We start from the raw sequence: 24696 nt of genomic DNA on the forward strand, positions 1-24696 counted from the left end.
AAAAGAGAACTATGAGGAAAAAAAAAGAAATATTTCCATTCTTAATATCACAGATTGAATTTATAGCCTCTTTCTTGATACCAAAATTGCTTTGTCTTGTTTACAAGTTTCTATTATAATTTGCAATATATAATACTAATACAATACTCACTAATACAATAATCCATTATTAATAGTACAATTGGTAATGGGATGATTTTGCATAAGATTAGTTGAAATATATTGAAATAATAATTTGAAAATCCTAAAAGTAATAAAGCTTTAAAAGCAAGAACAATGTTTGAAAAATCAATGACTTAAAATATGCTTAGTAAGAGATATATAATTATATTTATGCAATATAGTTTTTAACATAATAAAAATACGCTACAATTTTTTTTAATATAAAATATAAAATATTAAAATATAAACATTACATATAAAATACACAAATATTAAATTTAATTTCACTTGCACAAATCTGTATTATTTTATACTATTTGTAAATAAGCAAGCAAGATATAATTATCATTCTTATTTTCGAATACGTTTTTTACAAGCCAGCTTTTTTCTTCAAAAACGAAGTTTCTATTAAGAAATTTTATTTTATATTTATTAATTGCATTTCTTACTACTACGATTATTTTATATATTATTTTTTTTATATATTCCATATATTATTTATTTCACACAATCATCCCTTGTTTTCTCTTGCTATTAATAACAGATTACTTTGCGTAACACTGGAAACATGCATTTTTATAGGATAAAGAAATACATAAATTTAATATATATCTTTCTTTCTTAAATTTAAAATGTTCCAGTTAAGGGATCTTTAGGCGCTTCTTTGGTATCCCAATTCTTGAGCTCATCTAGAATTTTTATTAGGAGTGGGTTGCCTCCTAAACGATCAATTTCAGCTCTTGCCTTCATGTCCAACTCTTCAAGTACGCCTCTTGTGTACTTGAAAGAGCCAAATTTCTCTAGCAATTTAATGCAATGACGTTTCACTTCAATATCTTTTGTTCGTTGTCTCAAAATATCTTTATCAGGCATTAAGGAAACCTATATATAATAAAATTATAAATTATATAATAAAATTATAAATTATAATTATATTGTTTTTGAAAATTATGTGTACGTGTATGTTGTGTGTGGGGAGTACCTCGATTGATCACAGCCAATTATGGGCGTGTTCCAAAATTCACTGTCAGCGCTGAAAATCTATAGTTCACGTTACGTATATTATATATTTTCAGCGCTGGCAGTGAATTTTGGAACATAGGCTATATCGACCTGTGCCTAGGGTAACCAGCAACGTTGCAATTGACCAATCAGAGTTCTATTTTGAATTAGCCAATTGGCGACGTGGTCAATCGGGTGTCATCCATATGTGTGTGTTTGTATTTAATGTAGGACTGTTTACATTTCTCTAGTATGTGTTAGTAATGTGTTAATTAAGAAAAATATTTTTTTTCAATAAAAAAATAATATATACTGAAGGATACTTATTATTTGCCTGTCATCAGGATTTGTTGTAAGCGCATGAATAATTGGAAAGCTAAATTTTCCTTCAGTCAAGTCCTCACAGTAACTTTTATTTTCGGTATACTATAACGAAAAATTAATTTCAATTTTTTCAATTTACTTAAGTATGCATAGTTTTATAAAAATATATTATTTAAATACTTACTTCACCGAGGCATAAATTGCAATAATCATCGCGTATTTGAAAGTATAAACCCAAAATGGCTACTAGCGATGATAAATCTTCTTCATAAGTTGAAAACAATTTCATTAATCTTACCGCCAAGTTAAAGAGACCACCAGTCTCTGCAAAATTAATTAATAGTTTAATTTTTTCATATATATATATATATATATATATATATATATATATGTATATATATATATGTATATATCATGTATAATTTTTTTAATTTCAAAAAAATATACATATATATTTTTTTTAACATTTACTTCTTATTGTCATAGTCTTGTAATCTTCCTCACTTGGACAAATGAAATTGTCTCGCCAAAAAATATCCATCCCTTGACCTCTGTGAAGTTCCAACAATTGTTCCATATACACTTGTGTTGCCTGGAAATTGCAGTTAATGCATTAATGCAATACAATTTTATTTAATATGCATATGTGAAACTTATTTTTTACAATTTCAATGATGATAAGAAATTGCAGTTAATGCAACACAAATTTATTTAACATGCAATTGTGAAGTTTATCTCTTACAATTTTAATCATAAAAAGAAGTTGCAGTTGCAACACAATTACTGCGTTCGGCAATACAAATCTGAGATGCGAGCGAGCAGATGTCGAGCTTGAATCACGTGATCTTCGAGCAAACTGAGCGCTAAACTCAATAATGAATGATTCAGAGGATTCAGAGCTATTCAGAATGTCAGCTGATTCTATTATTTTGTTGGAAGAAAACTTATATATTTTTTCACGTAATTTTTAAGTTTTAAGTAATTAAAATTATAAAATAAAAACACAATTATACCAAAAAGCTTGTTAAAGATGTACAAAAATATTAAAGAACTCAAAATTAAGAAAAGTTAAACAAAATGGGAATATTCTAAAGTTATGAACAAAATACTTAATATCAATCAGAAATTATAGCTATAGCTATTTGCAATAGTAAGAAGCTTAATAATTAACAAAAAATTTACCTTTTTTATTATATAAATATTGCTAACCGTCAATAATCAATATTTCGAATATTCCATCAGTATCATTTTCAGGATTACAAATATTTGAAGACATTGCTGATCAATTAAAAGAATACTGTATTCTTGTAAAATTTTAACCAAGAGAGAAACATACATTATGCAGCTTGATATAATCAAAAAACATATATGCATTGCCGAATGATCTGCGAGATAAAAGAACACCCCGATGCATCAGATTTGTATTGCTGTTAGCTAATTTTATCTACCATGCAATTATGAAGCTTTTTTGCAATTTTAATGATACCTGTATATTAAAACAGTATATATTAAAATAAAACATGTATTTTATAATAAAACATGTACATATGGTAATTTCCGTCAAGTTCTCGCAATAACTTTAATTTATTTTATACTACTAACAAAATAAATTTTAATGTTTTCAGTGTATTTATACACTGTTGTTAATGTATTTATAAATTAGTCATTTATACACTATGCGTCCAATGTATTTATACACTATGTATTTATACACTATGTTTTATATTTAATGACATAGATATAATCCGAGGATAATATTTAAGTTTTGCATTTGTTGATAATATCTGAACATCAAGAGAGATTAAGATCTTATCTCTTTAGATCTACTTTCGATCTTTTTTTGTAAATATAATGCGACTAAAGTACTTTACCCTTTTTTTTGTAAGTATAAAAGAGATTACTTACTGCAGGATGTTGTAAATTAATAACTCGTTCCAAAGCAATAAACAATATATAATTTGCAGCATTTAGTGAACTAGCAATTCCATAAACAGAATGAGCGACAGGAATACCTCTTCGCAAAATAGAATTATCTTGAATGTCATCAGTTCTGTAAAAAAAAAAGACAAATTATGATATTAAAAATATATAGAAAATTGTAATTTTGATATGTAAATTAAATGTTATACATGTAAAATAAAAAAATAAATGTAATATAAAAATAATATTGAAATATATCCTGTAAATTTTTTTAATGGAATATATCTCTATATACATAGAACATATATTTCTACCTGGCTTTATCATATTATTAGATTTATTTATTATATTATTAGAGAGAGGACTTATTTAAATAATATAATATATAATTAAATCAAAATTACATCAAAATTGGCATAAGAGTGGCTCTTATGCTAATTTTGATTTAATTTTTATTTATTTATTTGAGCCAAATTCCTAATTATTAATATGATAATTATTTTCTCATTAGAGAGAAGATAATTATTTCCTCATTAATTTGAATAAAATCCAGTTTTGTAATTTACATAATACTCGAGTTGTGAAGCATGGTTACTATTTCCTCAATTGCTTCTGTTCTATCAGGCGATATCTTTAGCCAATAATTAAAAGCCTGGGCTAATTTTGCCCTTATCTGCTTTCCAGGAACTTGAAGAATGTATCTGATTGGTTCCAACAATTTCTGTAAGAAATCATAATTGTTTAAATCTTGGACATCACCAAAAAAATCTCTCTACTAATCACAAACAAATAAAAAATTTAAGAAAAAGAGGAGAAAATAAAACAAGAGATAAACTTACTTCATCTTCTTGTTTATCACCGTTTAAAGAGTAATAAAATGGGTTGTCATCTGTATTCGTCATGTTTTCAATTCGCAGCGATATCTTTCTCTCTAGAAATCATAAGAATTTAAAGAGAATAATATTTCGTATATATCTGTCAATCAGTTGAAAGTTAACGCGAGAAACAAATTAACGAATAAACACACAAATAAATACAAGTACTGGTCAGTATTAATTGATTACTCGCTTAACACTTAACGTCTGTCAGACACACCGGCAATGTCGGGTCCATCGCATTATACGCGAATATATACACCAACACGTCACTGATATAATTGGGAGGAATGTAATTCCATTTAGGAATTTTAGGAATTTTCCACGAACATGAAGAGGAAAAAGTTGAAGTTCAATGTATCGTTTATAATCTATTACCCCTATTACTTATAAGTGATTCTTAATCTGTCCCTATTGATGCTTATTTTCATTTTATTTCTCCACTTGTTTATTCGCATGGGAAAAGGCAATCCCCTTACTAACCTTTTGAAAAACACATGACGAGTAGGACTGTTATGCGAGTAGGAATTAAGGCCACGTGTCACTTCTTGTGCAACTATCGATAATGATTGCTTTTTTTTTCATAATCCTTGAATTACACAATCATAATTTCAAAATCATTAGCATTTTATTATGAAAAATATGTTTTGATATGCATATTTTTTATTTATAAAAAAAGACGAGTAGTGACAATATGCCGCAGCCAATGAAATCAGTCACTTCGTCCATCACGCGTATCGTGTACGAACAGCGAGGACACTCTCTACATTATTCGCATACTTCGTGGCACAGCCGCGTACGCGCATGCGCGGCGAGGTTCAGACGAACGCCATCTGTCAACCGTCAACCGCCTCGCGGTCGGGTCGGAGTTCGGCGGCCTCGGCAGCGCTCGGCACGTTTTCGGTTAGTTTCGCAAGGCGCGTCGTCGTCGGACAACGGTGTAGCGTGGGTACTCCGGGGTCGATTGACGTCATCTTCCGTTGTCAGCCGCTCCAAAGTGTATAATATGCGCGCCGGTACGAGACATCGTCGTCGCTTCGTCGTCAGCGCGGAGTGCGCGATCGTGTGAGGAAGACGAAAAGGACGAAGGAGGAGGAGGAGGAGAGGAAGAGAAGACGTGACGAGGGCTTCAACGTCGCGGCGCGACGTCGCGAGAAGGTCAACCTCTATCGAGCGCCTCGCGACGTCGAGAGGCGACGTCGCGCGCGGCCGATGACACGTCTAATATAATCTACGAAAGGGGGAAGAGTGGCATCGCGTACAATACATACGTACATGTATACGTATGTCGCGTCTCCTAGTATCTTTCTATCGACCTCCCTTCTCGAGCACGCCCTCGAGCAACGCGCCGGATCCCCCCGGGTCTCCCTCGGCTCTCTCTTCCCTCTGCGTCTCGCGATGTGTTATGCGTGTTGTTTGTTTTGACTAGCATTTATCTATTTATTTTACTATGATATATTTTACTATATCCAACACTCGCCAGATATCACCGATCTCTCGAGCTTTATCTCTTTAATAGTAAGAATGTAAATGTACACACGCGTACACACGTACATGTATGAATGTTTATCTCTACAAGTGTTTTACGTCAATGCTAAACGTGGCGCGATTCAAAGATTTGGTTCCTTTGTGCGAACGATGATTGCGAAAAAGCACCTCGCCCGAGTCTCAATGAATTATCTTAAAGATGAGAAGGACGGATTTCGATTATCATTGTTTCGCAAGAGTCCGGATTCCATGATCTTTTGCGTTGCGACAGCGATGACTGGCTCGCCTTCATTCAAATTTCGTGTATGACGTTTTCTTCCGCGAATTCAAATCTATTTAAACTTCCCAAAAGTTGGCCGATACTGGTTGTCGATTCGTTTCTAAGATGCTGACGCAAATCAAGATATGTTTATTCGAAGAGTTATTAATAAAGCATTGATAGATTCCTCTTCTTGGGTTTAAGTGGCAGGAAAGAGCCACTCTACCGCAATGAAATGACATGTCATCGTGATTCATTCACTGCTGGAGATTTCACAAACATTTTGTTGACGTCGAGATGAACTTTAAATTTGTCACGGAAAACACGTTCGCCAAAGAAGCCGCCTACAAGATGTTGGCGCGATTATTAATGCAGCGGCACATTCTTCCACGAACATGCCGTACGTTCCACTTTACTTTCCTCTTACGCCTTTCTCGAGCCCGCCTGTTGTTAATTCATGCTAGATTGCTCATCAACCGTTGCTGCGAAACGATCGCCGATGGAATTTTATGTTAGATGGGATCAATTTTCTCAGCGAGCTTGTCATTTTTCGAGAGGCTAATCATTATCGTTGGCTTATTAATACGAGTAGAAAACTCGTGGATCTTTTCATTGATCAGTCACAGGTCAAACAGGTGATTACAATCAAGCCCCCGTTTGATGTAAAACGTCTTGGCGTCTCTGAATGAAAATCTATTCTCCAGCCAAACTGCAAGTCGAATCGAGAGTGAAAGATCGATTGCAAGCGAAGGATTCAATCGGTCTTTCACTTCTTCATCGGTCTTTTACCATCGTGTCGGTTAACGAGTGTTTCATAGTCGATTGCTCCCCGCTCGGAAAACTCGTGGAGCGGAGAATGTCGGTCACACGTTGATATTTTTGGAGCGTTTTGCTGATACATCGGAAAAAGGCGATCGCGTTCGCAACTTTTGGACACGTCGTTATTTACGATCGCAAGTTTTATCGTATCATCTAATTGATTTAATCAAATATCCAGCACTTTTTCGCAATAATCGTCCAACAATGGCCATTGTAATGATTGCGAGTGTTAATCTCGATTAATAAGTATAATACATTTGTCAAAAAAGAGAAAGCAATACAGTAGACCCTGTATAACGCGAGAGATATACAGGATTTTACTGTATTTACAAGTGTATTAATTGTCTAATCGGAAATGGCTCGACAGGTATCCGGGATCGCAGCAATGTCAAAGAAGAGCTGCAAGATGCTGGTTCATCAAGTGTCGGCTGTGTTGCCAGACGACAGGCCAATAACTGCCATTAGCGTTGTCGAAGACGTAGATAAGTGTCCGCCAAACTTCACAGTGGTACGGGATCGATGTGTTAATATACTCGACTTATCTTTCATATACATACGCGTAATCTGTCGTCGCTGATAATTAAGGCATACGATTGCGTTTCGTTAAGGTGTCGAGAACTTACGACCAGGACACTGACGCCGATCTGTGGAGAGAAAGCGGTCTGTTCATCAAGAAGAAGGGCAGATACATCTGCTTCTCAAAAACCGAGGGTCCGCCCGGTTGCGTGGTAGAAGATATCGTGGTGATTAATGAACGAGATACTCCGCCGGAAGGATACAATATGATCTCGTATACCGTGGATTCGAGTAAATTTCTCTTTCTTCAGTGTGCTACTATATTTGCCCATGAAAGATATATAAATTTTTAACTTAAAAAAATTAATTGCAGGGCAAAAAGCCTGGCGGAAGAAACAGGTGTGCTATAAAATTAGAAATAAGAATTTGTGCGCGAAAGCAGTCACGGATATCATAATATGCAGTAGGATAATCCACAAGGATTCCAAATTGGCTCCCATTGGATTCTCCGCCGCCGGGTACGTTGCTTTTAATACCGTCAATTCTTTGCACTTTTAATATATATATATATATATATATATATATATATATATATATGTAATAATTGATTTTACATTAAATTTAGCATTCACACAATTTAAATATCTGTATTTATCAAATAATAATTAACAATAGAAAATAAATAATCTATATAATATTTTCTAAATGTAAATATTTAAAAAAATATATGAATATAGAATATATACATATATCGTACATTATCAGCAATACATATGCAAAGAATTAATACTCATTAACATCTTAAGATTGCAACATATTTTAAGATATCTTTTTCTTTTCAGTGTTATAAATGGTGTTCGCGTGTGCTATAAAACAGTAGATATCATAAATGCAAATTCAGACTCGCAGTCATATGTTAATATAGAGTAAGTTATTTTTGTTTGCATCACGCAAAGTGCGCAATCTCAACTTCATCTTATATGTATTTTACGATGCAGCTTACTACAAAGTCCTTCCCCGAATCCTTCGAACGGATCTCCTCACAGACCAGCCCCCGAGCGACCTCCGAAACCAAAGTTCTCGCCAAAACCACCAGTCAACGGGATCTATCCGCAAATTGGTGGCGCAACTAATAAGGACAATGACGAATCCGGCGATCGAGATTACGAAGTACTAAGTCTTAACGCGAGAATCAGGCCCACGAGGCCGGCGCCTCAACCGCCCACATCCGCTCTGCCCGTTGTCGGTTCGACGCCCGTTTACGGCACGCTTCCAGGCTCGTCCGATCTCGATGGAGTTCCGTTCGCGCTTAATCCTCGTCTTATCGTTAATCAGTCTGATTCTGCAAATGTGAGTACGATAACGAGGAGTAAAGCTCGAGGAGTAAAGCTCAATTAACAAAAAATAATTTATTTTCTGATAATATTTCTCTCGTTTCGACAGAATAAACTTCCTGTTATCAAAGTGTGGACACAAAGAGATTTGGACAGAGAGGTATGTTGCGCTAAATTTTTTTTGACGATTATTTCTCAAAATATAAATCGATTATACTTTTTGCCGCAGTTTTTCTACGACTTCCGTGCGGAAAGGGAGACTTGAAGAACGCGACGTTTGTGCCGAAACTAAAACTCTACGAGTTTTCATGAACGAGCCCTTCCTGCCGTTATATTCGTACACGTTTGTATCCGATATAATATTAGTCAAACAAGCGCAAATGGAGTGCCTGAACGAATGATTTATATACGAACGCGCGAGAGAATAAAGACCGCACGACGCTTACAAAATTGGGGATTGTGTACTGCTCTTAAGAAAGAATAAGATAAACTTACTCGATGTACGCGTTTCTTCTTCTCTCGCCCCACGTTTAAATTTTGATACCGGTGATAGCGTTGTCATATTTTTATAGACTTGCGTTATATCTTTCAGATAGATAGTAGAGATTATATATGTAAAAAAATATATGTACACGCGCGCAAATTTGTATTATAATTAGAGATTTTTTGCGTATCGAACAAAGATATCGCATATCGACGCTTTTAAACTATTGTGTGCACGAACAATTGCATAACTTTATTGACAGTGGTAATTTTCACCGCACATTTAGCGCTGAATATAGCGACACAAAATATAAATGTGTGGCGAGATTACGTACCACGAAAGCTATTTAATTTAATTTTGTCCCGTGTGTTTCATCTTCTTTAACGTGATCCATGTATACTATTTTTTATATGGAGAATGTTTGTCCTCTGCAAGTTTTCATCAAATTGCATTTTTTCTTTTATGTTAATAAAGTATCTATTGCAATATTTTTTATTTATATATTCATGTTTGTATTTATATAATTCTATCTAAAAGTATATATGGTTGTGTATTGAAGAAAACATGTCTTCGATGTCGACGAAACGCGACGTTAGATCCTGTTCTTCCAATTAAAATCTTTCATCGTTTTATTCTTCGATATTAAATTCGTACTTTACGATAAGATTCCTCTTGATCATCACACGTGTATGCGAATGTAATTTAAGATAGAGATACTCGTGTATGTTAAACAATAGTTTTAATAAAAGATGACGTGGTGAGAAGTGAACCATCAAACATATCTTTAACACCAAACATTCATTAAATAAAAATCATGTAAGGTAATGAATGATGATATAATAGTTCTTGTTTCGAGGTAACAATTTTTATAAATAAAAAAAGTATCGTACCAAAAAAATGGAGACAAGTCATATTTTTTTCACAGATTACAAAGACTTATAAATAATTTCACAGCAAAAACAGTTCAATCAACATATCATAAACATCTTACAAGAAAAGATCAAATAAGTTAAGAATTACTGCAAGTGCGACTTTAAAATCTATAAAAAATTCACGTGTATACATTTTATAGATATATTAAAAATCATAATTTATGATATATCACGCACGATATTAGCAAAGCAGAAAATGAAATTGTATTCTTTTCTACCTGCTTGATAACTTCATCAGAAAGAATTTTCTGTTCACGATATTGTTTAGAATTTTTCCATTTTAGTTTCCATTTCAAAAGCGAGAATCATTTACTGTCTACGAGAACAGGCGGCTAAAAATATTTAATTAAGCCTTAGGGAATTAAAAGATCTTTTGAACTTTGCCTTTATCGGTGAGTTGTCGGCCGACACTGTAGGACGAAAAATATTTTTGCCCGGCAGGACATTGGCCAGACGTCAGACGAACGGGCCGGTCCAGTGTTTCACATGCGTCGTAGCATTGCCGGCCGTCGTTTGCACCCCGTGCCTTTCCAACACTGCCGTAGCCTTAATTCTGCTCTTATATTTTACATCTTTCGGTTTTAACATGCTTTTGTGATTGCTCAGCAACCTCGAAGGTGTGAGAATTGACTTGTTACTGAGACCGGTTGCCTCGAGGAAATGATCGTATCCGCTGGTTCCCCCGGTTTCGCCGTTGCTATTACCGTTATTAATAGCAGAAACATTATTGTTGTCTTTGACGACGCCGTTCTGATCGACGTTGTTGAGCCCGTTATAGCTTAATCTCTCGGATCCATCGCCCTCGGGCCGATCGGGATCATCCGACAAGTCGCATTCATCCAGATTGAACTCTTCAAAATTTTGCCGAATGTCAAAGTCCTGGAAAAAATTATTTTATAAATTAGTTACTTTTTCTAATACAATTTATGATAAATTTCTCGTGAGAAATCTTACTTGATCGAGTTCACTGTGACGTTCCTTTGGACGATTTCTATCTTTCGTCTGCTCTTCAGGATCGCCGATTTTGAATTCCTCGAAATGCCGAACGATGTTTGTAACTCTGGCAGCATTTTTTGACTGATCTCGCTCCTTTTGTCTTACTTGAAAGGATGAGCGGACATGATTGAATCTGTTCTTCCAAAATCCACCGCCTTCGCGACCTTTTGTCTCCCTCGTCGAACTTCTAGTCTGGGAACTCTTTGCCTCTTCCAAATTCAAATTCCTTGCCGTCTTTGATGATACCAATCCCAAAATGCCTCTTTTCGTAGGATCCATACCTCCTATAGAGTCTTGCTGCCTCTTTTCATCGATTAGGAATGACGGACTCGGGATCTTCTTTAGAATTAGAGTATTATTACGAAACTGCGGCTTCGGTGGTAATGCCGGTGGTGTTCTGGGCGGCGTCGGCGACGACATTGTTACTTCTGGCAATGACTCTATGTCTTCATAGTCCAGGTTCCTGGCAATAGTTAATCCTCGTGCAGACATTTGTAGACAAGTCTTCTCCTCAATCCTTTCCATTTTTAAGGGAGGATTAGCCACTTGAGATTTCACCAAAGCCTTTCTCGTTTCTTCAACATCGATCTTAGGTTCGATGATGACTAGCGGAATCGCCTTAGAGTCGTCTTTTGAATCATCGTCCGACTCTTTTTGAACAATTCTCATGCCAAACTCATCCTCGGATGCGCTCGTCTCGTTTTCCATGGACTCTTCTTCTTTTGGAGAATCCTTGCTGTCTGCGGCGGATTCCTCAGAGTTTCTCCTTTCCATTTCCGAACCCACCGATTCGATATCGGACAATCTAGCTGGCTGGAAACGTACGATCCTGCCGCGATGCTTGAACCGACGTGGCACCGACAGCATCGAATTCTCCTCGTCCTCCATATCTTGCAGCAGGATTTGATTCACGCATTCCAGCACAGAATTGTGGTTACTATTTGGTCGATAGGTGCTGTGCCTGAACACGTCGTCGTTCAGCCGGTCCTCATCAGGATCACTGTACCAATTTCCGCTAGTATCCTCCACCATCAGCTCAGGTGTCTCGATCTTTACCTCGCTGCTAAAAAATATTAAAATAAAGGCAATTGTCTTAAAAAAACAAGAAATAAATATAATGGCATGAACGTAATATTAATGAAAGTATCTTAATGAAGAAAAAATTGTTTAAAACATACACATTATTGTTATTGCTATGATCATCCTTTGTCCTCGACAATTCCGTCTGCTGTGAATTCTTCTCGTTCGCTTCGTTGTAAGCATTAACGTAAATCGGTTCCTTATTTTTTTCTTCTTGATTGTTCATCTTTGCGCTCTGGTTCTCATCTTCTGAGACAAAGTTGCAATCCATCCCATCGTCTTTACTCTCTGTCCTCGTGATACTGATTACTTCGACTATCACATCGGAATTCTTGGACGACGTCTTCTGGCCCTTCGCCCTGCGAAGGGACGTCTTTCTCTTGGTCGTCGTCATACCGCCTTCTTCTATCATGTCCTCTTCGTTTTCGTCCGCGATCATGGTTGTTTCGTTTTCGCTATCGGTCACTGTCGTCGGTGTACACCTACTAGAGCACTTGTTGAGAGTCGAACCAGGCGACACGTCTGTGCTTTCGCCCTCGCAAAAACCCTCTGTGCTAAGCAACGAAGGGCTACCTTCCGTCGTCGTGGTGATGATGGATGCATCTGTGTTTTCACTGCTGGTTAAACTGGCTTTGGAGATGTCACTGCCGGCAAAACTGTGCGTCTTTCTCACACTGTTGCGGCCAAGCTCGTCCAACAAACCAGATGATGCCGGGTTCAGTCGCGTGATTATCTCGCATTTCAGGCTCGCGATATCTTTGCTGATACTGCTCTCCTGCAGCGTTTCTCTCTGAAAAAATAATTGGCGCGCGAGTTAGTCGACGACATTCGAATAAAAAATGTAGAATATAAAAAATTATTTTATACTTTTATTTTTTTATATAATATTATATAATTTTATTTAATTCTCATTATTAATTTTCTAAATTTGTTTCCAAATAAATCGCTATTGTGGACAGGAATTAATTATGCATAATTTTTATTTAAATTACTTGCAAATCGCCGAGGTTCTGCAGATTGTTCTCGACGTTGACGTTAACTGTCCCGACGTCGGCGGCTATCGTCGTTCGATCACGTTTGCCCTTAATGTAGTTCTTCGTGTACCGCCTGAGCATCGTAATTTCCAGCTGCTGATTTCTAATAACATTGTCTTTCTCGCAGAGCATTTGTCTAATTGATTTTTGTTCTTGCCTGAGTCGCGCCTCCAGGTACAACAACGCCCGCAATATCCTCGATAGCTGCTGATCCCGCAGAATTTTTTCGGACTCGTGACCAGAGATGCGGTGATCCAGTTCCTTCACCAGATCCCGGCATTTTTTTGTGGCGGCCTTTAGAGCGTCTTGCGTGCGCGCCAATTCCTGTTTGAGCGTCCGGACCTCGATTTCCATCTTTAAAATGAATTAAAAAACATTTCTCGAATACAGAAGATTTCTGCACGTTAAAGATGATCACTACAAGATCGAACTTTAATGAACATTCTTTGATTAATTTAGAGTCTCGTGCTTTTTTCATGAAAATATTTATTAGATTGTGTTAAATAACTTTAATTTTACAGAGATAAATGAATTAAAAAAGAATTAATATTTACATTAAAAACAAAATAAAATTAATTCCTTTTTTTTTCTCAGAGATTTTTCTTTTTTTAAATTTCTACGTTACTCTCTCAAGATAAACGGCTTCGTATAATGCGAAACAAGATATTATTCATCATGCATTGCAGACATGAAGAATGAATGCCATCAACGTCCGCGCAAAATCGATGAACAATGTCCAGCTTTGGTTTTGCTTCCCGTGAACGAAAGAGGAAGAGTCTCGGTTGAGCTGACTCAAAGAAAGACAGACATTCGTCCAGATGTAGATGGGGTCTGAGATCGGGCTGACTCGAAAACCGGAAGGACTTGACCTGGCCATCGAGAACCGGTAAATCGCGGTTCCCCGTCGTTTCATCGAACGACGGCGATTCATTGTTAGGTAAATACCTTTCGACTTGACGCCATGACTATCCAAGGGTAGGCGAAGCGTTTGCATTTTGGGTCATGCACGATACAATGTACAGCGAGTCTCATTGTTGCGCCAGCATCAGTTAATGAGATTCACTTTTTTGACAAATGACCCGAATGATGATTTAATCAGAGGATTTAGGTGAATTAAAATTTAAAAGCGCAAATAGTTGAGACTAAAATTATATGTAATATATATACGAGATTTACTTTTGAATCTAAATATATCAATTGTCTAATTTTATTGTTAATTTTCTATAAAAGAAAACGACGATTCGCGCGATGTAATAAAAATTTTTATCTAATCAAACAGGCTCTTGTGGACGTAAACTAAAATTGAAAAAATATTTCTAAAAACAAAGAATCAAAAATATTTACATTTAAAATTATTAAATTATTTAGAACTTATTTTTTTCTATTTAGACTTTATTTTTCTCGTCGTCATTTATAGTGCCTTTCTCGAAGTAGTATTCTCAAGAGAATTTACAGTTCCGTGATTTCTGTTTCCGCATGCGGCAAAACTTGCTTTTTAGAAAAGGAAATCGCAAAGCGGCACTTTCCGCTAGTCGCAATTTAACGCAGTCAACGATCTAACGGCGATGCGGCTAAAGTGCAAGCCGCAATTACGCGTGGTTTATTCGCGGCTCGATACACGCACCTTTCCCGCTTTACAGAGTTACGGATACGATATATCGGCTGGAAACAAGATATATTCCCCCATCTCGAATCCCCTGGTAGATAACTCGTTCGATGTTCAGCATCCTTAAATCGATAGCTGCGTCTAATTAAATCGAGATGCTAATCACATCGCGAGGAAGAGCAAGATCGTATTTCCTCGATTAATAAACAAACATGCAATTTTTAGACGATTAAATGGCGTCGCTATCTTTGATATACGCTAGTTAAAAAATTTAATAAAAATTGTGCCAATTCCACGCTTCGTATTGTGGTATTTTAATTCGTCCTTCTGTAACCATTTTTATACATCCGGCCATTCGCATGTAAGGCTTACATTTTTACACTGACCTATATGATTTTTTTATCCGGAATTAATCTCGCCACGGCAAGAATCTTTCCCGTATCGCCAGCCTCGCATTCTTCACGCAGAGGCGAAACAATCGCGCGAGCTCGAAATACCTGTGCTCGCTGAAGGAGAACGCTAACGGGAGGAACCTGCGCGAGGATCCTTCCGTGAAATTCTTAAGAAGCTCGGACCGGCCGATTACAAGGTTACCGAGTCATCAGGACGGGAGTTTCTCAGGCTGTTGGAGCTGACCATAAATTATATATACGCCCCTGACTCTAAGAGAGACGAACAAATGTTACGGGAATTTCGCCAGACAATTTTTTTCTAAATTTACGCGGGATAAAAGTGAAACAAACGCATTGGCGTGAATAAAAATCATTAATTTTTCACATCATGCATTCCAGAAAATTGTGAATTTAGAAAAGTTGCATAAAAATATGTAAATTTTCGTATATCTGCGATTACATTTTTATCAGGTATTTAATAGATACCATTTCATAAATGTTATTCTCTTAAGAATTAATGATAAAGTCTATTTCAGCGATTAAATACAATTTTATATTTAAAATTTTATATTTTAATATTATATATTTAATATTATTATTAATTTTATATTTTATAATTTTCATATATTTTATATTTTAATGAAATGAAGTTTCCTTTTATTTTAAATTTAATACAAGATGATTCCGTGATAGTTGACGTACGTTATAAAATTATAAAAAAATTTCAATATCCTCCACATTTATTCCACATGTAACCTTTGATTTATTTCTCCTCAGTTGAAAATTTAATTTTAACATTTATTTATAAAATTTCATCGGCGCATATAATTCTAAGGAAAACAAATATAACAAAAGTAATTAACAGTCATTACTCGACGTCGGTTAATAATCCTACGTGACAACTCGGCTGCGGTAATGACTGTGAAAAGCTTACGCAGGCGAAAGAGCAACTCGAAAAAAAGGCATCATAAACAGGAAGAGCACGGCAGGAAGAGAAGCGTGACACAACGACACGCGAACTCGTTTCATCTCTCAATGTCGCAGCCAGGCGGGAGGAAAGGTAGCCTTCCGCTTGTCCCCCCCCGGTTCTCGTCGTCCTCCTCTCGACGCCCACGTGTCGGACGGCGAGTTTACGAAAATTCACGAGCCCGTTAACATAATATAATACGTATCGAAAAAGTGTGCTGCGCGACTTTCTCCGTTCCTCGAGCAACGGGTTTTTCGGTTGACGGTGCACACGATTGGAGGTCAAGTGAGTCGACTCGAAACAGATCGGGGGTCGGTACAGTTATTCGCCTTTGTGCGATCGAGGCGAGAGATCTCGCGCTCGATCTCGATCTCGATCTCGATCTCGATCTCGCCGCCGATCGGTTCCGGACCCGCCGAGTGATAACGGCCTAGATGAGGAGAGGACGGATATAGATACTGGAGGAGAGGTCCTCGTTAAAGAGCGTCAAGATCCGGCGCAATCTCTGCCCCGGACAAGCGGTTCGCCACTGACGTCACGCTTCGATGTCGCGCGCGCGGCGTTCGATGAATGAAAAGAGAGAGAAGGAGAGAGAGAGAATGCACTTTCTCTCGCACGTTACATACAGGCTGCATTTGTTGCGCGCCTTGCAACAGCTGCAACGCACTCGCATTGTTTTGCTCGAAAACACCGGCATATGCAATTCCCTCCCGCTCAGAGCTGACTGCGAAACGTACAAAGCCCAGCCAGGTGTCGTCGTCGAACGATGGTCCCCGTTAAGGGAGGTAGCGTATATGAAACGTCAAATTCCTCGCGAATTGTCAGAATAAAGAACGAATTAATCGATGAAATCATTTCTTTTTAAATCCACCTTTTCCAACAATATTACAAAAAATTCACGACAAGTCCTCTGTCGACTTTAAAAAATAAAAATTTACATAATATAGAGTCTGGAAAAATATATCTATGATATATTAAACTCGATTCTATTCAAGGCTATTATCTTGGAAATACTCCAATATTTTGCTATTCATAAGGCGAGTATTTACCTTGTCAGATTCCCCTCTTTGCACTATCTTCGGACATTCCTAATGTACTTGTGTGAATCCGCGAGGAATTTTACATCGCTCTCGATGACGCACACCACAACGGCGCGGCCGAATTTCACCTGGTCGCGCGGCAGCATTCCGCGTGCTCCGGGTTCTTCTCTCGAGCCCCCTCGGGGCCCGGCTCGAGTCCCGACTCCCGACTAGTTTACCGAGACGCGGGCTCGTTTGCGTTTCACATCTTGGACGAATGAACGCATTCAAAGGAGAAGAAACCCTGAATTTGAGGCACGAATTTTGCGTCGCGAAGAAAACACCAAGAAAATCGAGAAACTTGACAAAGTACGAGGCACACACAGACAAGACGAAACTTAAACCACGGACCGACTCCGACTGGTCGGAGAACACTCGGTGCTTCGTCGTCGAGCCACCAGCGAACGCTGGAGAAGGGAGACTAGTGCTTCTCAGGCTCGGATTTTCAAAAGCAGAGTTCCATTCCTTCGCGTGTATAAATCCGAGTCCGTAACTGAAACATAGATTGTGCTAAATGGAATGTATATGTCATAATATGTTTTGTTCCTCCGGATGGAAAATTTTCTCTGGCTCTTTGAATTTTTAAAGATGTACGACCGTGAAGTGCGACACAAAAATATACAAAAGAATTTACGAATGCTATTATTATACGTAAGTAATAGAGCTATTTTGTTATTATTTTTACATTGCAGAAAAAAATAAATTATTATAAGCAAACAATAAAAGCAATTTGACAAAATTAAATCAATCGTACGAGATAGACTAAATATATGAGATTAAATCATAGAAATTTAAAAAATTATCACGTAAAATATAAATATTTTTTCTCGCATTATTTCGATTATATTGTTGAGAATCGAGGAATCGGGGGATTTCTTAATTAGCGACTCCAGCCCTGGACCAAGTCGGCAGGCGGGGAGAAAAGAGAAAGTAAGAAAAGCAGGTATAGAACGAAGGGAAGAAAGAGACGCAAAGTCTGCCTCACGTAACGCGAGTGTGCATGTGTGTGCGTCTTACGCGGTCGGCCCATCGTGCCCAGACGGAAACAGGTAGGACCACCGATGGGACCGCCGTATACGTAATGTAAACGTGAGCGAAACGTGTCCCTTCTCGGATAAAACGCGAAACGCGAGCTTCGTGGCTCCGCTCAGCTGACTTGGACTTAACACTTTGCAGTCTTTGTTCCAAGACATTCTTTATCCCGACCAATAATATTCTCCAAAATTACGGATTAAAAACATGTAAATCTCTAGGAAAAATATAAAAATTATAGTACGATTCTATCTAACGAACCTTGAAAGTTTCTCTCATTTAAATTTTATAGAAAATTGAAACAATGATCTAAATTTTCTACAGCTTTGTTTTAAAAATATTCTTGATTGAAAATTAATATCGCATCTTTAAAACATATTTTTGGTATAATTTTTATTAAAATCACTTCCAAATTGATGAAGGATATTTTAAATAAAGGGGACAATTGTGTGTGTATATTTCGATTATCGTATGCATATTCGCGATTGTCACCCTCTTTTGACAACGCAAACTGTCGTTATCGTTGGAATGTTAGCGATACCGAGTAACCGTTCTTGATCTTGTCTCGATAAATGCGTGATTGTGACTAAACGCGCGAGAATGGCAATTGTCCTAGAAAAGAGATTCTATAGGTCAGCGCCTGGTCTCCCAGCTCCGAGATTGTGCAATCGCCGCTTGATGACTTTGTCGAGACTTTTTCATCCTCCCTCGCTCGCGGAAACCACCTTCGAATGTATTCGAGTTAATTTCTCTTCACATTTTCATCCTATTACATTTCGTCCACAATATCTATTTTTCTATGATTCGAATTATTCGCGTGGTATCTAAATTATCTACCTGCGTTTATTTTGCTTTTTCTCTCCGCGTTCCGATGATACCTTTTCGAGATTAATAAAGAATAAAATTTCTGTCCTTTCTGTTTATCGATTTATTAACTCGGTTACCTTAGAAACTTGTCGTCTACAGCTGGTATCTGGGCAACGATAACATTGTTATCACGAGGCATCGATATTCATTATCTAGGCGAGCTGCAGCTTATGTTTCTATCGATTAAGATCATGATCGCAAAATTTCGCTTCAATCTCAAGGTACAATAAAATTCGGAAATTTTATAAAAAAGAAAAGTAGTATTTGCAGGTATCCACTCAAATTCCACGACTGAAATCGACTCGATTTTCCGAGTTTCCGGAAATCCGACAGCCATCGAGGTCGATGGTGAAGGTAATCGCAAGTTTAAATGGCACGTTGACCTTAATTCCACTAATTTTCTATTTACGACATGCAAAGAGTATTATAAATTGGCGTAAATCGTGAGAAAAGGAGTTTGGCTAATTGATTTCACATTAGTTTAAATAAACTATGAATTCAAATTATACTCAAACCGATGACAACAATGGCAATTGATGGTGATGATCATCATCGAAAGACTCGATAACACTCGCTGTCAACGATATCTAATTCGCATGCGAAAGAAATGTCACGCTGACAGTCCTTCTTTGTTGTCACGACTATTATAGCGATAACGATAACGGGACAAAGGTGAGCACCTGGATCTCGCAATCGATCGCGCCCGCACGTGTACTTTGTAAAGTCGTGACAAAGTTCACGTTTGCTATCGAGATCGCCCTATTTTAGCGAAAAGAGTTGTCTATAGATTTTTAGCAGGCACTGTTAAATGTACAGAATGAAAATGTATACTTAAAGTATAAATTATACAAATATAATATCTGGAAAAGAATAATTGCCTCGGTTGTCTGATTAATGAAAAAATTAAAAGAAGAAAATACAAAGAGCCAAGCAGCAGTGACGTAAATAAAATTCAAATTAAAATCAACCAACATACATACCAGAAATGTTTCAGTCTTTATTTAAATCTCAAACAATATATGGAAATTATTAAAATGTGCGATAACATGCGAAGCGATAATAATTAAAAAATAATTCGTATAATACTTCACGTATACCGGCCTAATTGTAGGGTGGAATAAGATGTCGTGAACAATATTACAGATTTCGAGACGCTATCATGATTTTCTCCTTAAAACCTGGTTTTTCATCGAGACGGAAAAAACTGAAAGCTATTCATTACGTAGCGATGTAACGCGCAAAATGCCTACTGTTTTACGATAAACGCAGGGAAAATTATCCAGAGAACCGAGTATTGTATTATTGCCTACGTTAATAAATACTTGTGATCGACCGCAAAATTCCGGTTTTAGTGAACGTCCTGTCGGACGACGATTACGTCATTCCTTATCACAAATATCGTACACTGGCTTATCGTTTCCTTTATATATGTAACATAATCTTCCCTAGTCGTGATCTTTGCAAGCAAATCCTTTTAACAACTGTTTATATTCTTTATATACATATCTTTTTCATAAAAAATGTTTAAAAGTAACAAAAATTTTGTTTTACACAAAAAATTAAATTAAATTAAATTAAATTTTTAAAAATTTATTTTAAAAATAACAAATTTTAAAGGATTTAAAACGTCAATTACAATTCTTATCTTATCGTGTTTTTCAACGACGGTTCGGATAATGATAAAAATAATTACGGTGCACGCAACGGGATAATCTCTATTCCATCTTACCTTTTTTCAGTGAATAATACATCGCTTTCGCGGAACTTTGCACGATGCTTGATTACTTATTACATTCATTAGTTCTATCTCGTGATGGATCGTAAATATAGTTTACGATGCAAGCATAACTAGTCAAAGTATTATTACTCAGGTCGCATTTAAAATAAACGAGATTGATATAAAAAAGTCCTTTGGATATTTTATTTTTGTTATTAAGTTTAATTAGACTTTATCTTCAATTTAATAGTTATCTGTGAATATACTAGATAGCAGAGAAGCATTGAATAATTTGAAATTAATAAAAGAAGATTGATGAAAACTAAAAACACTAATATGTCGGAATTAAATTGAGAAATATTAATTTGTTAAATTAAATATTGCGTCACATCATTTTGGGATGTGGGTGCGGGATCTGCAAAGCAGATGTGCAGAAAACTGCTTCGCGATGAGGGTACTTTTATTGCTCCCATAATCTTTCGACCAAGACATGTCAACTTGCCGATTGTCTTCCATCTCTCCACTTGTCCTTGTTTTCGGCAAAAATTCTGAAGTTTTGTATAATAGCAATTAAAGGGGTAAAGATTCTTCTTGCAATAAAAAAATTAATTACATCTTATTCCATTTCCATCTCAATTTTAATCGATGCTTCTAATCAATATTAGAGATGTTCAATAACAGCGGATGAGAATCGCTGGCTACTCGTACACCTTTTAGCCATCACAATGTCGTAAAACAATGTCGTGTGTGGCGAGTGACATATGGCGACCAATTGCAAGAAGTATGATATAAAAAAACGCGAAAAGATAGATATCCTATTAGAGATAAGATATTAGCGTGTTACAGCTTGTCGTTAAAAATGAATATGACAATTACTTTTCTAAAACAAACATGCATAAACTATAAAAACCGACGACAATACTTTACGATCGCGTGACTCACCGCACGTCTGTATGTAAAATATAATAGAAGAATCGAATAAAAAATATAATCGTGTGCTTGTGGTATTTTTAAAATTAAATTAAATTTCGTAAAAGTTTTTGCTTGACATTTAAAATATTTGAGACACGAGGCGATATTTTTAAGACGAATCCGGCGAACGGTTCTTCGCATGGCAAACAATTCCGAGAAATCGCGATGAAACAGCGGCACAAAAATATGATAAAGTTGTCGCTATCGAGAATAATGATCGTGTCGGTGTTATCTTATCATACGGAATTTCTCCGTTCTCTTTAAAACCTGTGCGGCTACTGTGCGCGCGTCGACGAAAGTGGAGCGCACATTTCGAGTGCGTTTCATCGATTAATCGAGAGGAAAAAAAATTCTCCGCATATTTTCGTCAAGCCTTTGATGCCCGCTCTTCCGTTCATAATTTCTCCGACAGAAATTGTCAAAAATAGCTAAAAGGACAGCTACTGCGAAGCTTCCAACTCAAACAACGAGCCATTATTTAACGAGTCATCCAAGAGAGCTATTTTCATTCAATATCAAGGATCCGCACGTCAGCAAGTTTAACATTAAACGACAATGACAAGAAAGAAATTTCACATCGAGTCTTAATAATTCGCTCACGACAACATTCAATTACGATCGAAACTAACGGACAGTCAAAGTATAGAACTTTCGCCCCATATAGGTTGGATAGAGAAAACTAACTGGGCGTATTTTTGTCGCATATTGCATGCTCGATCGCCTGCATTCCGCTCTAATTATTGCATTTTTTCTTATCGTTAGCATTATATCCATCATCGTATTCGATATCGCGATAACAAACTTAATTTGAGTAAATTCTATCACTCGACAGTTTATTTGCAAAAAAATAGAAGGAAATTCGATTCAGAATACGGAAAAAGGATATTCTTGTTTCTAAAATATATTTAGGTTTAACATGGAAATCATGAAATAAGAATATATTGTGTTAATTAAAGAAAAATATAATTGCTTGAATAATTGCTTACTTGAATGAAGTAAGTTTATTACCATTTTATAGTAAGTTATTTTTATAGTAAGTTATTATCATTTTATATAGTTTAATCGAGAAAAATATATTCTTACGATTTCAGATTTAATTTTCTTGAATGGAAAAGAAACAATGTTAGATGGAAAATAACATTTTTAAACCAAAGATTATAATTTTCTTAAATTAGAATTAAATAATTATATATTCTTGAACTGACATGAATTACAATATTAAAATAAGACTATAATATTGTTGAAATTTAAAATTATTAAATTCTTCTAAGAAGATTATAAATTGTTGCGTATATACAAAACAATAAACGCATTAGTTTAATAATATACTTAAACTAATGCGTTTATTGTTTTGTATATACGCAACAATTTATAATCTTCTTAGAAGAATTTAATAATTTTAAATTTCAATATAAGTTTTGATTTGACACTTATTTTTTTTCTTAGAGAAAAATATCGTCATATGCGTTAACTCGAAGGGAAATTATGCCTGAAAAAAATTTTTGTGCGTATGCGGTTTTTGTCAAAAATATTCTACATCTCTTTATATTTCAACTCCGTCGAGATCGCACGCTTTAATAATGATTAGCGACGACTTCCGTGCGGCCTTCATCCTTTGATCATTCACGGCCGGCTTCTTGCTCGCAATCGCGATCGCGATAGAGATAGCACGCGAGATGCGCGACACGGATAACAAACACGCGGCAGGGCGGGACATCGATATTATGTTTGAAAAGTGAGCACACGTATCTAATGCGTAATAGGTCCCGCGTGAGTCGCCTCAGGGGATGTCCGCCCTGTTCTCTTCTCGTTCTCAACACCTTCTTGTTCGCGGCAATCACTCGTTTTGGTAGCTCTCTCCAAAGCACATTATTACGATTATTACAGGTGAGTTTTTCGGTTCACATTTCGCAAGAGAAATTCCTAAAAAATTCGCTGATCTGTAAACCATAAAAAGTCCCAATTTTATCCCTAAAGAAAATCAGACCAACTGATTTAATGCATTCTTATAAGGTACATTTATTTATTTTTTCCCTGTATATTTTTATTTATATCTTGTCATACTTTTATTTTTATCTCTTGATGTTACGTATGTGTGTATTAGATCTCTCTATATAGATATATTTTTTGATTAACATTTCTTGCTCTCATATTTGATGCGGGTCCACTTGAATTGATCCAACCTGAAGAATCCACTAATCGATTTCGCTCGACAAATATATGAATAGACTCGCTACGCGTATTGACGGGACGCAATTATGCCAATAACGGTAGCCAAGAAATACCAGTTCCAATCTGCGATGAAAGTTAAGCAACGTCTTAGTCATTGTTCCATTACCCATTCTTCTTCTTCGTCTTCTTCTTCTCGACGTCCTTCCTTTCCTTTACGAGTTTCGCCACGTAACAGCTTCGCGAATGTTATTACGATCATGCATGCGTACATTACTATCATTCATGGCAGCAACAGGCTTCCCGGTGCCTCCTGTCATAAACGTACGACTTCTTTTTCAAGCTCTAGAAACGCGTTTCATTCGAGCGAAATACATACGAGCCACGATGACTAAAGAGAAAATATATAATGAACGACGAACCTAATGTAGGCATCTTAATCGCGCAAAATGTAAAGGTACAATAAAACAACAATGTAGGGATTTCTGTATCCTAAAATAGATCCAAAGAGATTAAACTTTCAGGTTTTTAATGACTACAATTAAAAGAGAGAATTTAATGTCCCTACATTTTAATTTTTTTCTCAATATAATAAAATATAAAATTCAAAACGCGTGAGATTCTCGTATTAAAGTTTTTAATTATATTTATTATATAATTTTATATATTT

At 36.2% G+C, this 24696-nt stretch overlaps 3 protein-coding genes across 12 annotated transcripts in view; 1 reads left to right on the forward strand and 2 right to left on the reverse strand.

The window, feature by feature from the left end:
* Positions 1 to 627: 627 nt before the first annotated feature.
* LOC105252563 (geranylgeranyl pyrophosphate synthase) lies at positions 628 to 4935 on the reverse strand. Of its 6 annotated transcripts, none has more exons than XM_025410239.1 (8): positions 4767 to 4934; positions 4248 to 4339; positions 3975 to 4129; positions 3394 to 3538; positions 1960 to 2080; positions 1673 to 1812; positions 1492 to 1590; positions 628 to 1044 (listed from the first exon to the last, which is right to left on the reverse strand). In XM_025410239.1, the coding sequence occupies exons 1-8, from the start codon at positions 4780 to 4782 to the stop codon at positions 790 to 792; spliced, it is 1023 nt and encodes a 340-aa protein (XP_025266024.1). In that variant the 5' UTR covers positions 4783 to 4934; the 3' UTR covers positions 628 to 789. The 6 variants fall into 6 exon arrangements, with proteins under 6 accessions (XP_025266024.1, XP_025266028.1, XP_025266037.1 ...); XM_025410243.1 differs by having other exon boundaries at positions 629 to 1022; positions 1488 to 1590; XM_025410252.1 differs by lacking the exon at positions 4767 to 4934 and adding an exon at positions 4662 to 4760 and having other exon boundaries at positions 629 to 1044.
* A 203-nt stretch (positions 4936 to 5138) lies between these two features.
* LOC105252541 (multivesicular body subunit 12B) lies at positions 5139 to 9952 on the forward strand. Its single transcript, XM_011259963.3, has 8 exons — positions 5139 to 5441; positions 7217 to 7357; positions 7458 to 7656; positions 7739 to 7883; positions 8208 to 8291; positions 8364 to 8715; positions 8809 to 8859; positions 8929 to 9952. Exons 2-8 carry the CDS (start codon positions 7235 to 7237, stop codon positions 8962 to 8964), a joined length of 990 nt encoding a protein of 329 aa, XP_011258265.1. The 5' UTR covers positions 5139 to 5441; positions 7217 to 7234; the 3' UTR covers positions 8965 to 9952.
* Positions 9953 to 10118: 166 nt separating this feature from the next.
* The window catches only part of LOC105252540 (uncharacterized protein DDB_G0284459), a 32829-nt gene continuing 18251 nt past the window's right edge, over positions 10119 to 24696 (reverse strand). For 2 of the 5 annotated variants that reach the window (XM_011259958.3, XM_011259957.3), the window contains exons 2-5: positions 13184 to 13579; positions 12290 to 12981; positions 11070 to 12174; positions 10119 to 10994 (exon numbers count right to left, since the gene is read on the reverse strand). In XM_011259958.3, the coding sequence (XP_011258260.1) occupies positions 10572 to 10994; positions 11070 to 12174; positions 12290 to 12981; positions 13184 to 13579 (2616 nt within the window). In that variant the 3' untranslated portion in view covers positions 10119 to 10571. Of the gene's footprint in view, positions 10995 to 11069; positions 12175 to 12289; positions 12982 to 13183; positions 13580 to 16157; positions 16708 to 17239; positions 17648 to 24696 lie in introns of those variants that run through there. The other 3 variants (XM_025410277.1, XM_011259961.3, XM_011259959.3) reach the window with 3 other exon arrangements.

The sequence above is a fragment of the Camponotus floridanus genome, unplaced genomic scaffold, assembly GCF_003227725.1.
Source record: "Camponotus floridanus strain SB8 unplaced genomic scaffold, Cflo_v7.5 scaffold102, whole genome shotgun sequence".
Lineage (NCBI taxonomy): Eukaryota > Metazoa > Arthropoda > Insecta > Hymenoptera > Formicidae > Camponotus > Camponotus floridanus.

Bases quoted from the DNA above. Each gene is read 5' to 3' on its own strand.
- LOC105252563 (XM_025410239.1), bottom strand. The intron at 4,130-4,247 runs GTAAGTTTATCT...GATTTCTTACAG, and splicing joins GTGATAAACAAGAAGATGAA to AAATTGTTGGAACCAATCAG. The intron at 3,539-3,974 runs GTAAATTACAAA...TTTTTTTTACAG, and splicing joins CTTCACAACTCGAGTATTAT to AACTGATGACATTCAAGATA.
- LOC105252541 (XM_011259963.3), top strand. From the start codon at position 7,235: ATGTCAAAGAAGAGCTGCAAGATGCTGGTTCATCAAGTGTCGGCTGTG. The intron at 7,657-7,738 runs GTAAATTTCTCT...AATTAATTGCAG, and splicing joins CTCGTATACCGTGGATTCGA to GGCAAAAAGCCTGGCGGAAG. The intron at 8,716-8,808 runs GTGAGTACGATA...TCGTTTCGACAG, and splicing joins ATCAGTCTGATTCTGCAAAT to AATAAACTTCCTGTTATCAA.